The 16,042-nt window shown below is 33.2% G+C and overlaps 1 protein-coding gene across 3 annotated transcripts in view; it reads right to left on the bottom strand.

The window, feature by feature from the left end:
• The window catches only part of LOC148604212 (delta-like protein D), a 46,284-nt gene that overhangs the window by 18,749 nt on the left and 11,493 nt on the right, over positions 1-16,042 (bottom strand). Inside the window, exons 1-2 of one of the 3 annotated variants that reach the window (XM_088548064.1) lie at positions 11,366-11,994; positions 10,183-10,281 (exon numbers count right to left, since the gene is read on the bottom strand). In XM_088548064.1, coding sequence (XP_088404190.1) covers positions 10,183-10,233 — 51 coding nt within the window. In that variant the 5' untranslated portion in view covers positions 10,234-10,281; positions 11,366-11,994. Of the gene's footprint in view, positions 1-10,182; positions 10,282-11,021; positions 11,152-11,365; positions 11,995-16,042 lie in introns of those variants that run through there. The other 2 variants (XM_088548067.1, XM_088548065.1) reach the window with 2 other exon arrangements.

A 16,042-nucleotide genomic window follows, 5' to 3' on the forward strand; every position in this document is an offset into this window, starting at 1 on the left:
TTGTTTGAACATACATATTATACACGTATATATTGTGAAACATTTATGGCTAGAAATTGTCGGAAGTGACTTACTTCGGAAATGACGTACGCAGTTTGGAAGAGTAATCAAGAGAACCAAGGTTATAGCGGTAATCAAAAGAATGCAATCCAGGGACAAAGACCAGACATGGAAAACAGACATACACAACAAAGAACATAAAGTAACTAAAATCTTACATACAAAGTAACAAAGGCAAATGAGCAACTCGGACTCCACTAAAAACTGGGAGCATGGACCAGGTGCACCGGTAGTAATTGATTGAACTTTTTACGCAGACGTAGTGTGGTATTGGAAGTCCCTCATATTCCCGCGTTGGTCTTTTGCGATATAACAACAAAGCCGTGCATTTTTTTTTGTGCTAATTTAGTTATTTCATTTTTTGTGTGTATCTGTTTTCCCGGTCTAGTTTTTATCGTTGGAATATATTCTTTTGATTTCCGCACAAATCTTGGTTCCATATGTTTTTTTTTCTGCCCACAAAATCACCATTTAATGAATTAAAGATACAGCAAAAAACAATTAAACATATAAACGAGATTCCATAGATATTACATGCAGAGGTGACAATCATGTCCTTTAAGGCATTGTGTACACGTTTGTATTCAACGGGTTAAGTATCAACACTTATCACCTGTGTGGAAAATCATAATATTTAGATAAAAAAAACAATGGAAAAATGTTGTCATTTCACGTACAAACTCTTTCATGTTAATATCATCTTTCAAACATGATACTAGATGTTGCAAATTCTCTGCAATTGCACTCAATATTACTTTTAGATATTAATTACGGGGTAAACAAGACAGTAAAACTAGCAAATGGAAAATTAACAATATAAATTCAGGCTTATAACAATCATATACGACATCTATCTTCAGTAATGAAGGTTATACTTAAACAATTTAGTGATATACAAAAGAAATTAATCAGCCTTATTTATTGAAGTTATCTACAGTTTAATCAATTTTGCAACTACTTGTAGCAAAGACATGCATTTAAGCATGTTTTTATATTATTAGACGATATTTAACGGAAGAGAGAGAGACTTTTAATGTATAATATATTTCACTTCAAATCGTAACTACTGTTTAAATATATGATATGCTATCTGAAACGAACCAATAATTAGCTATAAATTAATATAATTCGAAATCAGAAGATATTTCAAGATTCTAATATTTATTTTTCTTCCACACATATTTTTTTAGTTTTCTGTATCTGTCTCACATACTCAAATGCACTCTTAGAACGTTTATAGAAAATTGAAAATAGTAAATAGTATACGAAATGCGAACTTGTATTCTATGCACGAACAAGCTTCACAAATGTTAAATGAACTATCATCAGTTTTCCAATTTAATTAGAAACTATGGCAAATGAAATAAATTTGAAATTTAATATCCTCACCCAAGACCACACTTCAACTTCTACACATTCACATTGAATATCAATTCACGTCAGTCCTTTTTAAAATGGCACAGTACTAAGGAAGTTAAAGCAAAAGAATCCATCATGAGAACAAAATTCAAAGGTAGAGTCAAGGTAAAGACAACAAGCTTTCATGACATTGACTTCCAAATTAAACATTCAAAACAAAAGAAAACCTGCAACTAAATTTTAGTTCAAACGATCAGTTAAACAAGTATAAAGTTTTCATTTATTGCTTTTGTTGAGAATTGAATTCCTTAATAAAAATATGTTTGCAGTGTGACAACTTATTAACTTGTAGCTGTAAAAGCCAAATGTTCTTATTTGCTTAACAAACTGAAACAAGTCTAGCACATAAATTAAGATATCAATAAATTTAACAATTCAGAAATTGCCTTTCAATATTTCATTGTTCTGTTTCGTACTTGTGATTTCCATATCTTACTCAAAGTGGTTACAATAAAACTTGAAGAACATAGACGACCTTAACAAGTACAAAACTACACTCTCCCTTTACAAAACAAGTCTTAACACTCCTCTTTCTGATCCCACCTCATCATTATACAGACTTGGTGCCATCATTTTGGATATTGGTTTCCACAGACTCTTTAAACCACTTTGTGTGAAAAAAGTGAAGAAGATGACGAAAAACGATCATTTCTTCCACTACCGGTTGTCAACAAAGGTATAAAGGCTAGAAACCACTAATTCCACTTCTCTTAGGCTTCTATACTAATTTCACAGTATTCAATGGCTTCTCTGGACTTTACCTTAACTTTAACCTGCAGGGGACTATATATCAGCATGATTCTACATATGTCAGCTCACAATCCTCAGAATGGCATGTGGGGTTAGCATACTTGCAGTGCAGTACTGGTCACCGGAAGTGAAGGGTCTATAAATAGCATGGGAAATCCCAGTGTTTTCACAAGAGAGGGGTATATATAGAAATCATTATGGAGATTAGGCTTCACATCACAAGAAGCAAAATGCACCTATAAATTGTACAGAAATGTTTTTCCTTTCAGAAACTGTTTAATTTTTTTAAATAAGATGAGAACTTTTTTCAAAGCACTATGAGGAACAGGGGTAATTTCTGCGTAGGACTATTTTTGCGTACGTTCCAAATGCTCATTGGTTGAATTGGTGGTCTGTAACCTAAATGCAATTAATTTAGCGAACATCCTCCATCACAAAAACGTTACCAACAAAATTCCCCCATATTTCAAAGACAAATCCATACTAATTATTTCATATTCCTATACTTCACCTATTGCATCCAAAATTTTCAATTATAAAAGGCTATTGCTGAACCTCGAGATTGAGGACTTCAAGGCTAAACCACCTGACTGTTCTTGCAAATACTCTCCATTCAAATATGGTCCTTCTGGTCACGTCGTTACGGAAGATTTAACCGTCATCGAAAACGAATCTCTGTTTAATATCCTTTTTAAAGGTCCCAAGTACCGTGAACCACACTCCATAAATTGGATTATAACTTTAAAGTTCTTAAGGATGCCGTCAAGGACTATGCAAGTAAATGGATAAAACAAAGAACAAGAAGACATTGATTCTCTGTCAGAGTGGTTAAAGGTCGTGAGGTCTTTAATTTTGAACCGAATGAAAGTTTGACGCAGGTCATTGAGTGCCAAGGCTACATCAGTTTAGCAAAGACATTGTCTACTATACATAACAAATATATTGTCGTACCAGCAGACAACATTGTTTTTGTCTGCAAAACGCTTTACATCCAATGTTTATATCAGAGGTAGACGTAGAAAATAATAAGACCTATACTTATACCACACTCTCCAAAGAAGAGATTGTAAAAACCATAAATCTGTGCTATCCTCTTTTGGTCTCTCTACCAAGGACGATGATTTTGATTCACCGTCTATGTATTGGATAACTATACTCCAAGAGAATCCATACAAACAACATTTCATAGCTGGATCTGCAAATTGTACCACCAAACCTCTGTCAAAACTTTTTGACTTCTATACTCACAACTGTCATACCGATTCCTCATACTTTGTAAGAAATAACTCCGAATCATCTTCCAAATATACAGAGAAAAATGAGAAAAATACAGAGACAAAACGCTTGAATTTTTAATCGACAACATTTTGTCCAGTGTGTTGGACGTGTTTTTCAACAAACGGTCGACATTCCAATGGGAACAAATTGTGCTCCTTTACTTGCTGACCTATTCCTTCACTCTTATGAGGCTGTAATTATAACTGATCTGATCCGAAAGAATGAGGCCCGTTTGGCTAGGTCCTTTAATCTCAGTTTCCGCTATATAGATGACGTATTATCTTTAAACAATCCTAGTTTTGGGGATTTGACACATCGCATCTACCCCCAAGAACTTGAGATAAAGGATACTGCAGCCACCGTGAAGTCAGCCTCATATCTTGACCTACGGTAAAGGAAAACGACCAAACTTTACGACAAACGCGATGACTTTTCATTCAGAATTGTAAACTTTCCTTTCATCTGTGGCAACATCCCTTCAACACCTGCGCATGAAGATTTTATATCACAACTCATACGTTATGCCAGAGCTTTCCGAAACTACGCAGACTTTTTGTATCGCGCTAGAACTCTAACAAATAGGCTTCTGGAACAAGGTTATGTTGCTACAAGATTGAAGCCATCACTACAGAAGTTTTATGGTTGTTATCATGACCTCGCAGATCGTTATGGTGTATCCATCTGAACCATGAAAACTGATTTATTCAACGAGTCATAGTTTTCCTTTCCTCGTTTGTCTACCCCGGACTTGACTTTTTATGAGCAACTCGACGCTTATCCTACCGGTGCACCTGGTCCATGCTCCCAGTTTTAGTGGGTCCGAGTTGCTCATTTGCTTTTGTTACTTTGTATGTATGATTTTAGTTATTTTATGCTCTTTGTTGTGTATGTCTGTTTCCATGTCTGGTCTTTGTCTTTGGATTAAATTCTTTTGATTACCGTTATAACTTTGGTTCCCTTGATTTCTCTTTGATTATTATTTATTTTGGAAAATGCAACCCCCACAATGATATCATTACTGTTTTGAGATTACTCATAGCAACTGTCCAGGTTAAGTTGGCAAACTGAATATTGTACATAAGAGACTTCCTTTGCAATCTTGTTAACATACCGTAGCAAAGAGCAAATGGAAATTGAAGCTTACCATCAAAAAGGTCTCATAGCAATGTGTTATTAAAGAAACTACAGCTTTTAAGTCGACTTTGATACTCGTAAGCCAAACAAATAGGAAGAAAAAGGACAAGATAACAATATATACAATGCATATTGGAATCGTAAAAATATCATTTTTTCACCAAATTACTATACTTTGGAAAGCTCTAATGATCATCTATGTCATCATTGCACATACAAATATATATCTAACATATGAGAAAGAAATGTATTTCGAAAATGAAAATATCCGACTGTTTGCTGATTCAGACGGTTTTTATTTGTATATTCGTCAAAAAATATCAAAAGGAAATACACCCGCCTCATTTTAACCCTAATGAGAAATTAAAAAATTGGAACACAATCATATTAATTTAAAACATTCAAAAGAGTTTTAGATTTTATCAACATTACTTATTCAATTATATCCAACAAGCTCCTTCTTCAGACTATATCTTTATGTTAACTGGACTTCAAATAAATACAAACGATACTTATTACTTTCTTGAGATAAAGAAAACAAAAATAAAATACGTCTCATTCCGTTATCTTTATGTTAAAGTATAAAAAGAAAAAGAGTCATAATTCTCCATTGAAATCAGGAAAAGTCAAGAACACTTTAAAATTTGACACGATTATAATCATTTAAACTTATAATGATTTTTTTTTTCGTTCAAAAACTTAAATGCTACTTCACTTATTTTTTATGCAGTGAGGGTTTACTCCCAGTTCCCTTATTTGATGTTGAAATCAACTGCAGCGTGTATGTAGTCAGCATTTCGTCGTCCAAATCATATATAAATTAGAAGAATCTTTTTGAGTCCCGTAATAAATTCTATGAATACATTTTACGGGGTTTACCGGAAGGTTCCAAAATGTCAAATTTTAAATTCCTTTATTAATGACAAAAAATGTCGTAGTCCAAACATCATTTGGTACAGACTAAACAAACTGGATACACTGTTAACGAAGCTCACTCATAAAGACATGCATCCCATCCCAAATAGCATTCTTAGTATGGTCAAAATATAAACAAAGTTGTCAAAGAGGAACTAGATGTCGCTAGAGTTTAAAATAGAATTCCGCGATACGACATATCAATATAAAGAATGCAAAACAGTAACAGAGGAGATGTGGACGGTCGAAAGAGTAATCAAGGGAACCAAGGTTATAGCGGTAATCAAAAGAATGTAATCCAGGGACAAAGACCAGACATGGAAAACAGACATACATAACAAAGAACATAAAGTAACTAAAATCATACATACAATGTAACAAAAGTAAATGAGCAATTCGGACTCCACTAAAAACTGGGAGCATGGACCAGGTGCACCGGTAGGATAAGCGTCCTCTGCTTTTCTAGAAACACCCGCCGAATTGCTCATAAAAAGTCAAGTCCGGGGTAGACAAACGAGGAAAGGAAAACTATGACTCGTTGAATAAATCAGTTTTCATGGTTCAGATGGATACACCATAACGATCTGCGAGGTCATGATGACAATCATAAATTTTCTGTAGTGATGGCTTCAATCTTGTAGCAACATAACCTTGTTCCAGAAGCCTATTTGTTAGAGTTCTAGCGCGATACAAAAAGTCTGCGTAGTTTCGGAAAGCTCTGGCATAACATATGAGTTGTGATATGAACACTCCATACGCAGGAGCTGAAGGGATGTTGCCACAGATGAAAGGAAGGTTTACAATTCTGAATGAAAAGTCATCACGTTTGTCGTAAAGTTTGGTCAATAGTTTTCCTTTTCCATCGATTTCTAAGTGTAGGTCAAGATATGAGGCTGACTTCACAGCGTCTGTAGTATCCTTTATCTCAAGTTCTTTTGGGTATATGCGATGTACCAAATCTCCAAAATTAGGATTGTTTAAAGATAATATGTCATCTGTATAGCGGAAACTGAGATTGAAGGATCTAGCCAAACGATATTCTTTCTTTCTGATCAGATCAGCTATAAAGTCAGCCTCATAAGAGTGAAGGAATAGGTCAGCAAGTAAAGGAGCACAATTTGTTCCCATTGGAATGCCGACCGTTTGTTAAAAAAAACACGTCCACCACACTGGACAAATATGTTGTCGATTAAAAATTCCAGCATTTTGTAAAAATCTTCCTCTGTATATTTGGAAGATAATTTGGAATTATTTCTTACAAAGTATGAGGAATCTCTACCAAGAACTATATATTTGTATCTAGGTGTACCATCTTTTTTGGAAAAACAACGATGTTTAATGTTTTAAGTCGGGATTTTAACTGAGTATAGGGAATAGAAGTATACAGTGTTGAAAAATCATAGGTTTTAATGCTATTATATTCAGATAATAGTCTTGAACTGATTGTCTCTAAAAGATCTTTCGAATTTTTCAGGATCCACATTGAACTAATACCACTACGGGAGTAACAAGTGTTTTGGTAGGACTGTAGACCCTCTTTGACAGTTGTGAGTATAGAAGTTAAAAGTTTTGAAAGAGTTTTGGTGGTACATTCTGCAGATCCAGCTATGACACGTTGGTTGTATTGATTCTTGTGAAGTTTAGGAATCCAGTACATAGACGGTAAATCACAATCATCGTCCTTGGTAGAGAGACCAAAAGAGGATAGCACAGATGTAAAGAAAAAATAAAAAAATTAAAACATGAATCGAAAGTAGAACGGACGAAGTTCGAGATTACTTTATTCTTCCCGGATTTAAAATGGTACAATATAAAAAATTTAAAACATGAATCGAAAGTCGAAAGAAATGGATGACTCTTATCATTTAACGGGTTGTCGGTTGTCTACCCAAATGTAGAATATCAAAAGCCTTTCTAAAACTACAAAAGAAAAATTTTACAGCCTGGATATGATTTGTTATAATGATCAAATTTGACCTAATTGTTAAAATTCTATGTCAAAGATAACTAAAGTGTTGAGTTGTGTACTCTCATGCTAAATAACAAAATAAAAGGCACGATTTGTAACGTACACACTGATATACTGACTGATCACTAAAAGGGGCGTTTTCATCATTTTGAGGTGGGACCCAAATACACAGCATTAGCTAAATTGTTTTCTATGAGTAAAAGGAAAATCACGATACTTCTGTAAACGGTATGTTCATTTGTTCATGACATGTTATATATTTTCATGTTGCAACTAAAATGCACATCACCATTTTTCTTTCATCCTTAAAACATGGAAGCCTGTATGGTATACCCGATTTCTAGTTGTTTTTCTTTCAAAATAAGTCTGAATGTTCGATTAAATTCTGTCTTGTCGAAATTTCATGAGTCAGATTATTCTCTTATAAGCCAACTTGTCGACCTGTCTTAGTAAATCATTTGCAATTTATCCTACTTTATATGAACCAAATGCGTGTAATATATCATGACGGCTTTTTTGGCTATTGTTTAAACCACATGCCCATATCTAGAAATCGGGTGTACCATACAGGCTTCCATATTACTAGTATATGCAATAGGTGTGATACCCTGTTCTAGATTGAAACTTTCACTTTTCCGATCGCATCTGTTTTCTTCTTGTTAATGATGAACACTATAAGTCAACAAGATCTGGATCGTATTAGATACTACAATTTATAATTGTGAATGTCACATGATTTCCGGTTGCAACAAATAATATCATTTTGATAAAAGCATCACAGGTTTCTGGTAGTTACCTTATAAATATATCAGTAGGCATGGCTACTTTGTATTCTGTTTAAAAATAATAGCAATGCCATCATCTGATTTGATTTCTGTTCAAATCGTCATTTAAAAGTATTGCACCCGTCTTACTTTTATCTAAAATATCTTATTACAGAGTAAATTAAATTGAATTTAAGATCTAAAGAAAAAATATCAAATTAGACTGAAGACAGAGTACGGACAAAAGACCAAATCATTTGATAACCATGAAAAGTGAAAAAAAAAACACACAAAAAAAAAAAAAAACAAAAAAAAACCAGAAGACCTCCGAGAGAATGAATCTGGGTACACCGAAATCCTGTAACCATTTACGTTTCTTTCTATGTTGAACACATGAAACCCACTTGAAGCCGGGATTAGCCAATTGAATCACAATGGAGACTTACTGAAAACCATTTAGTGATCTCCGTATATATTTATTATCTTTATAAATGGTATACGATGGTGCATTCGGGTTGTTACGTTTCGCAGTATCTGTTCCTTTTTCAATCATATATGTCGTGTGTTCAGATTCAAATTTGTAATTAACAGATCCTTTCTGGTTTCTTACTATCTGTAAAGTTTTTTTCAAGAAAGAAAAACCAAGATAATAAATTTTGGCATTTTAAAGGAAATTTACTTCTCTCGATACTAAATATTGCAAACCATGTCATAGCGGGCATAATTCCTTTCTGTCCATTTCTATTTTCAAGAGGAAAGAAAAGAACTCACACACTGATTACAATTCAGGATTTTTATCTTTCAATGCAATAAATTATATAAGGATACGGTATATAACATTCGCTCGATATAACAAAGTATTTTGTAGAGATATTTTATCTAAAGTAAGAAGGTCTATCTTTTACCTAAAGTAAGAAGGTCTATTTTTATCTAAAGTAAGAAGGTCTATTTTTTCTGTTCTTGTTGTTAAAGAGACATTAGTTAAAATTGGTAATTTTACCCCTTGCGATTAAAGTAGTTGGTAAGTGCTGCTCTGCTTTCAGATATTTGTATGGACGATACAGATTTCTAAAGTAGATATTTTCGGTATTACAGTACATTAAGCGACAATAGGCGATGAAATGATTACAAAGCAAACCTGGACAAGAGGTGAGATTATTCCACAAACTGAGCACTAACTACTTTACAAAAAAATGGCCATTCAAAAACTTAACATTTAACAAATTGATAATAAGGGGACGTCTTCTTTTCATCATATCTACAAAATTTGAATATAGCATGGCTTCAAAGAGTAATCAAGGGAGCCAAGGTTATAGCGGTAATCAAAAGAACGTAATCCAGGGATAAAGACCAGACATGGAAAACAGACACACACAACAAAGAACACAAAGCAACTAAAATCATACATACAAAGTAACAAAAGTTAATGAGCAACTCGGACTCCACTAAAAACTGGGAGCATGGACCAGGTACACCGGTAGGGTAAGCGTCCTCTGCTTTTCTAGAAACAGCCGCCGAGTTGCTCATAAAAAGTCAAGTCCGGGGTAGACAAACGAGGAAAGGAAAACTATGACCCGTTGAATAAATCAGTTTTCATGGTGCTGATGAATATACCATTCAAAAGGAGTAAGTCGTTTGATTATAACAAAATAAGAAATAAAAATAAATAAAAATAATATAAAAACAGAAAGAAGTGATTATATGAACATTAGTTTTTCCTAAAAGGTTAATTTTGCACGTGTTTGTCATCCGTTTAAAGAGAATATATATAAAATCCAACTTTGTGTCTTAATCTAGACTTACAAGCTAGACCACTTTCTAACAATATTAATGTTGAATAGATATGTTGGTTTGCATTATCTAGGTTGTAAACAATGAAGGAAATAGTCTTACCTGTGTAATTAATGACAATATTATCACTCCACTAGTTAGAGCTCCATCCATAATCTGAATTCACCATATCATAGTTCAATTAGCAGTGTCATAGCGTATCTAAAATCAAAGAGAAACTTCAGTTACTATACATCGATAGCCTAAAATCAGTAGGAATACTTTAACCACGGTATTATATTATACTCTCGTTAGCACTTCTGTTAATCGAAGTCACACTTTCAGAACTAGTGGTACAATCTACCTGAAATTATATAAGGACCGATGGCAGTGACACAGTTTGTATTTTTTTCTAGGTTTGGTGCGTTAAAACCTTCAAAACTTAAATACAGTAACAATTTAAGGAAAGGTGTATGTGTATCAGTAATTTGTGATATTTTCCTTTGAAGTACACATATTGATAATGCTTGTCACAGCATACTGGTCTTGATACAACAAAAAGGTCAGTTTGAAACCAGGCATGCGTGCAAAATCGTAACGTCGCAGTGAAGATGAATTTTGTATTTTTTAATATACAATAAACGCAAATAAAATATTACATATATATTACCGATAAACAGAATGTTAGGCAATAGTTTTTTAAGGCTTTCTCATGGAATCTTAGGTCCTCCCTAACGGGCTCGAATTGAGATACCCGTGACAAAACCAGAGTCAAAACCCAATTGCCCAAAAATCTGTATATATCATGATTAAAACATGTTATCATGAAGTTGACCAGCAAAGCAGTTTGAGCAAACAAAATGTAAAAATCATGAATTTTGCGCATGTCAATAAAAAATGATAATATCCTCCGATGTAGTGTAAAGATGTTCGTTAACAAATTCGTTTAGAAAATTACTGACCGAAATCATTCAATATCCACCTGTTATACTTCCTATTTTAAGTTTTTTTTACTATTTGTTATTAAATACTGCAGCTTCAATACACGTCGTCAGTTCTGTTCTATCTGTCTATTTAATATTATTACAGACTGGTTTGTTTCATAATCGCTGTTTTCTCAGCACAATCTACAATTAACTATAGTTGTATTCATTAAAGTTTCATTAGGTCTATCGATACAGCTTATCTGCAGTGAACAGAAACTAATAGTGATCAAGAATATTCTTAATGAACACATTCATATCTGTTAGATTTACAGTTTTTTATTTTTTTTATTTTAAGTCCCAAACTATCTTAAACGACTTACCGTAAGTAAATGTACTTGTAGAATCTTTCTTTAAAATCAGTTTAAAACCAGCTGTAATTTTTGAACTCGTCTGACTTGTCAATAATTTTAACAAATAGCTGTTTTGCTAAATCCTGAGGAATAATTCGTTTATTTCGTTAAGCACATTGTCTTTGAGGTCTTTGAAAACAACATTTTAAGTAAGATAAACACCCACTAGTTATACTCTAACAAAAGTGTCAGCTGTGACCAGAATACTTTGGCTTGATGAAACATACGTTAACTTCCGCTTAATGCTGTATCTTCATTTGGTTGTGAAATCGCAATAAATTAAGAGGTTCCTCCCACGGATGTTAGCAACAATCAAAGCTTGCATATTTTAAAACACTTTGAGTTATATTTCTATTCATCGACTGAAACTTTAGTTTTGTAATGCCTGTCAATGAAACATTTTTAAGTTCACAAAGTCAATAAATGAATTCGTCTCATCAACTACGCTGTACTTCTGACAACAAGCATGTCAGTGCCTATAGTAAATTAATTCATGAAATCATATTTCCTAAGGCTTGTCGTAGTACCTTATCTTAAACACAAGAGCAATTTTCTTCTGGTTAATTATCAGATCAAGTTTAACTAAGATAATTCATCAGTAAACTTCAATTTTGTAAGGTTTATAAATTTCATCACGATCATATATTTGAAAGATTTATATTAATAATTTAAAAACACAAATCTATTATATCACTAGACATGATATTTATCAAGCTTGTCCATCATTGAAATTACGTTAAGACTGTCAGCGTATGTCTGAAGCATAATTCTACAAACTACTTCTGGACACTTACTGAAAAAACGCAGTCAGTTCTTAATAATCTACACACAAACATATTGTACAGACATTTATGATATAATTAGAGACAAATATAATAGAGGATATCTTTTTTTTAATTATTGTTATTTTTTTTTAGTAAAAATACAACAGTGTTGAGGCATGCATAGTTAAAATACTAAGGCAACGTTTGGTCGATGGTATGTGAAGAGTTGGTATTGTAGCTACTATTGTTTCCGGTGCTTGATGTGTGTAAATCTTATTCTTAAAATGAATATACATAGATTTTGAAGATAAAAACATAAAGATGTTACGAAAAATACGTTTGTTTTCATAAAGAATAATAATCATAATAAACAAATTCTAACTAACTTGTTACATGAAAGCAAGAGTAAAAAATAGCAGTTCAAACCAACATGTCATTCCATCCTTTATTCTAATCAAAATTTATTTTGTTTGGCACAATAGTGGCATGGAATACCTTTGATACGAAGGAAACTATTAATTTGTTATATTGTGGGAAATATTTCAGAAAGTCCGTGTTAATCGGTCTATAAAACGCCCCACCATTCAACACTCTTACATAATACGTTGTAGGTTCTTCTACATTATCTGTTAGAAAGATTATATATAAATTGAGGAAATAAGTTGTTGCATTATAAATACAATTATCACATTTAATTAGTTATTATTCCTTCTAGTTTGTTTCCAATCACTGACAACAGTGGCGGATATAAAGTTCTGTTTTACTATTTGAATTACCACTTTTTATGCTATGAATGACAAATCCTTGACACTTCATATTGCTGAACAACATAAAATAATAAACAAAGACAACCCCTCCCCCCCCCCAAAAAAAAATGCCAATATGGGAAAGTACTAATTCATCATCTGATTCGTGTTATCCGTGAAACGTTGGCATTACATGAACACACTTTTTGGTTTTGCGATACAATAAAAAGTTGTTTGTATAAATATTTGGACATAGTATAGTATATAGTCGTATATAGATTGTGCTTATAATATACAGGTTTGTGCAATTTAAATTTCTATAATAATTTCCAATATGTATTCAATAACTCTTTGTTTCGTTTGTTCCTTTGTGTTCAAACGCATGGTGTTTATTATTAAATTGTGCTTGTTCTCCCCTGTATTTTCTTCGTCATCATTCCAAATGTTTTCAATGAATTCAATATCAGGAAATAATTATTGTGCGAGTTGTAATGACTTTCTACATTTTTTTTTAACTGCGACTCTGTTTCGTTTTTGTTACTCCCACTCAATACATGAATAATATAATTTGTGGTAGCTATTGAAGAAGGAATCTCCTGCTTTATTAAACCTAACGACTACACCAAGTGGGTGTTGATATTTTACAAGAAACTTGTAGTCTACAACATCTAAACAAGTTATTAATTCAGGATGTCATGAATGGCAGACAGATGATAGAAAGAGCTATGGAAATTAAAAGTTGAATTGTAAATTGTAAAAGTAGATCACATCGAGAGATTAATATTGCAGATCTGCTAGTATCAACAAAAAACTTACGTAATGGCTTCATTAACAGCGCAATGGATAAAAAATAAGCGTTAAATGTCATCTTTGTTATTCAAAGACGTTAAATAAAACAATAAATAGTAGTAATATATAACTTTACTGCACTGAATCTCACCTGGAAATTGAATAAATCATTACGAGTCTGTCGATGATATAGTCATTTATTTAAAAGGTCAATAGCCTGTCTAATGCGTATGCTTAAATTTTCTCAGGCGAATGACAACAGATGAAAAATTTAAAAGAAATTCCAAAATAGAGAAAGATTCAATGTTAATCAAGGTTTATATGCCACTTATTCGTGTTAATATTGCGGTAACCTCATTGATCTAAATAACACCCGTTTCCTATCAGTCATAAAATAAATCAGACATGACATGAGTAGATTTGTATATAAACCCAAAGGTCCACGCTCAATGTTGTTTTTTCTCACACAATAACCATATTCCAGACATAATTCCATCCCTTTTCTCATAAGCTCGCTAGTTAAAATTACTTGCAATGCCATTTGACTCTTAAATAGTTTACTAATTACTAATCTAAAACCAGAATCCCCCTTTCCAGCTATCCCAATTTCATCATTGAAAAGTTCTACTTCTGACCAATTCCAATGCTAATAGCCTTATTCCCCCGTTCATTTTTATATGCATAAACTGACAAAATTATATTTATGGTTAAGGAGAAACATGCAAAACATAAGACATAATATGTGATATAAACTAATAAGGAAACTGATGACAGGCATAGCAATATCAATTATATTGTACATATACGTTTCATATAAAAATATATAAACTAGATAATGCTTTCCGTATAACTTTTGAATACATATATTTGCATACGCGTCATATGCATCATACAAAACATTAAGCATTGAGATTGAGATTGAGGACTTCAAGGCTAAACCACCTGACTGTTCTTGCAAAAACTCTCCATTCAAATATGGTCTTTCCGGTCATGTCGTTACGGGAGATTCAAGCATCATCGAAAACGAATATCTGCGTAAGGTTCTTTCTAAAGGTCCCAAGTACCATGAACAACGCTCCATGAATTGAAATTAAAACTTATGGACGCCATAGAGGACCACGCAAGAAAATGGATGAAACGAAAACAAGAAAACATTGATTCTCTGTCAGTGTGGGTAAAGACCGTGAGGTCTTCAGTTTGGAAACGAATGAAAGTTTTAAGTAGATCAATAAGTGTCAATGCTACATCAATTGTCAGAGACCCCGATGTAGCAAACACCTTGTCTACTATGCATGACAAATATGTTGGCGTACCACAAAACAAAGCTCAAAACAACATTGTTTTTGTCTGCAAAGCATATATCATCCAATGTTTTTTTTATCAGAGATAGACGTAGAAAATACTCAAACTACACTCTCCAAAGAAGAGAAAATCATAAATATGTGCTATCCTCTTGGTCTCTCAACCGAAGACGATGATACCGTCTATGTATTTGATTCCTAAACTCCACAAGAATCCATACAAACAACGCTACATAGCTGAATCTGCAAAATGTACACCACATCTCTTACAACACTATTAACTTCTATACTCACAGCTGTCAAATAGGGCCCTCCGTCTTACCACAACACTTGTAAGTCCCGTAGTGGTATTAATACAACGTGGATCCTGAAAATTTCGAAAGTTCTTTTGAAGACCCTCAATTCAAGATTATTATCAGAATATAATAGCATTAAGACCTATGATTTTTTTTAAATCTTTATACTTCTATTCCCCATACCCAGTTGTTTCTTAAAAAAAGATGGCACACCTAGATACAAATATATAGTTCTCAGTAGAGATTCAACATATTTGTCCAGAGTGGCGCGATTTTCAACAAACGGTCGGCATTCCAATGGAAATAAAGTGTGATCCTCTACTTGATGACCTATTATTTCACTCTTACGAGGCTGACCTTAAAGCTGATCTGCTCGGAAAGAAGGTACATTGTTTAGCTAAATCTTTTAATCACAGTTTCCGCCATATAGATGACGTATTATCGTTAAACAATCCTAGTTTTGGGGATCTGACACATCGTATCTTCTCCAAAGAACTTGATGTAAAGGATACTAGACACTGTGAAGCCACATATCTTTACCTTAGAGATCGATGGTAAAGGAAAACCATCGACCAAAGTTTACAACAAACATGATTACTTTTCATTCCATATTGTCAATTTTCCTTTCATCTGTGGTAACATCCCATTCAACACCTGTCTATGGAGTATTTTTCTATCACAACTCATACGTTATGCCGGAGCTTGTCGGAACTACACGAACTTTTTGTATCGCGCTACATTACTAACAATT

Source organism: Perna viridis, chromosome 10, assembly GCF_037379345.1.
Source record: "Perna viridis isolate PV_CMFRI_1.1 ecotype Kerala chromosome 10, ASM3737934v1, whole genome shotgun sequence".
In the NCBI taxonomy this organism is placed as follows: domain Eukaryota; kingdom Metazoa; phylum Mollusca; class Bivalvia; order Mytilida; family Mytilidae; genus Perna; species Perna viridis.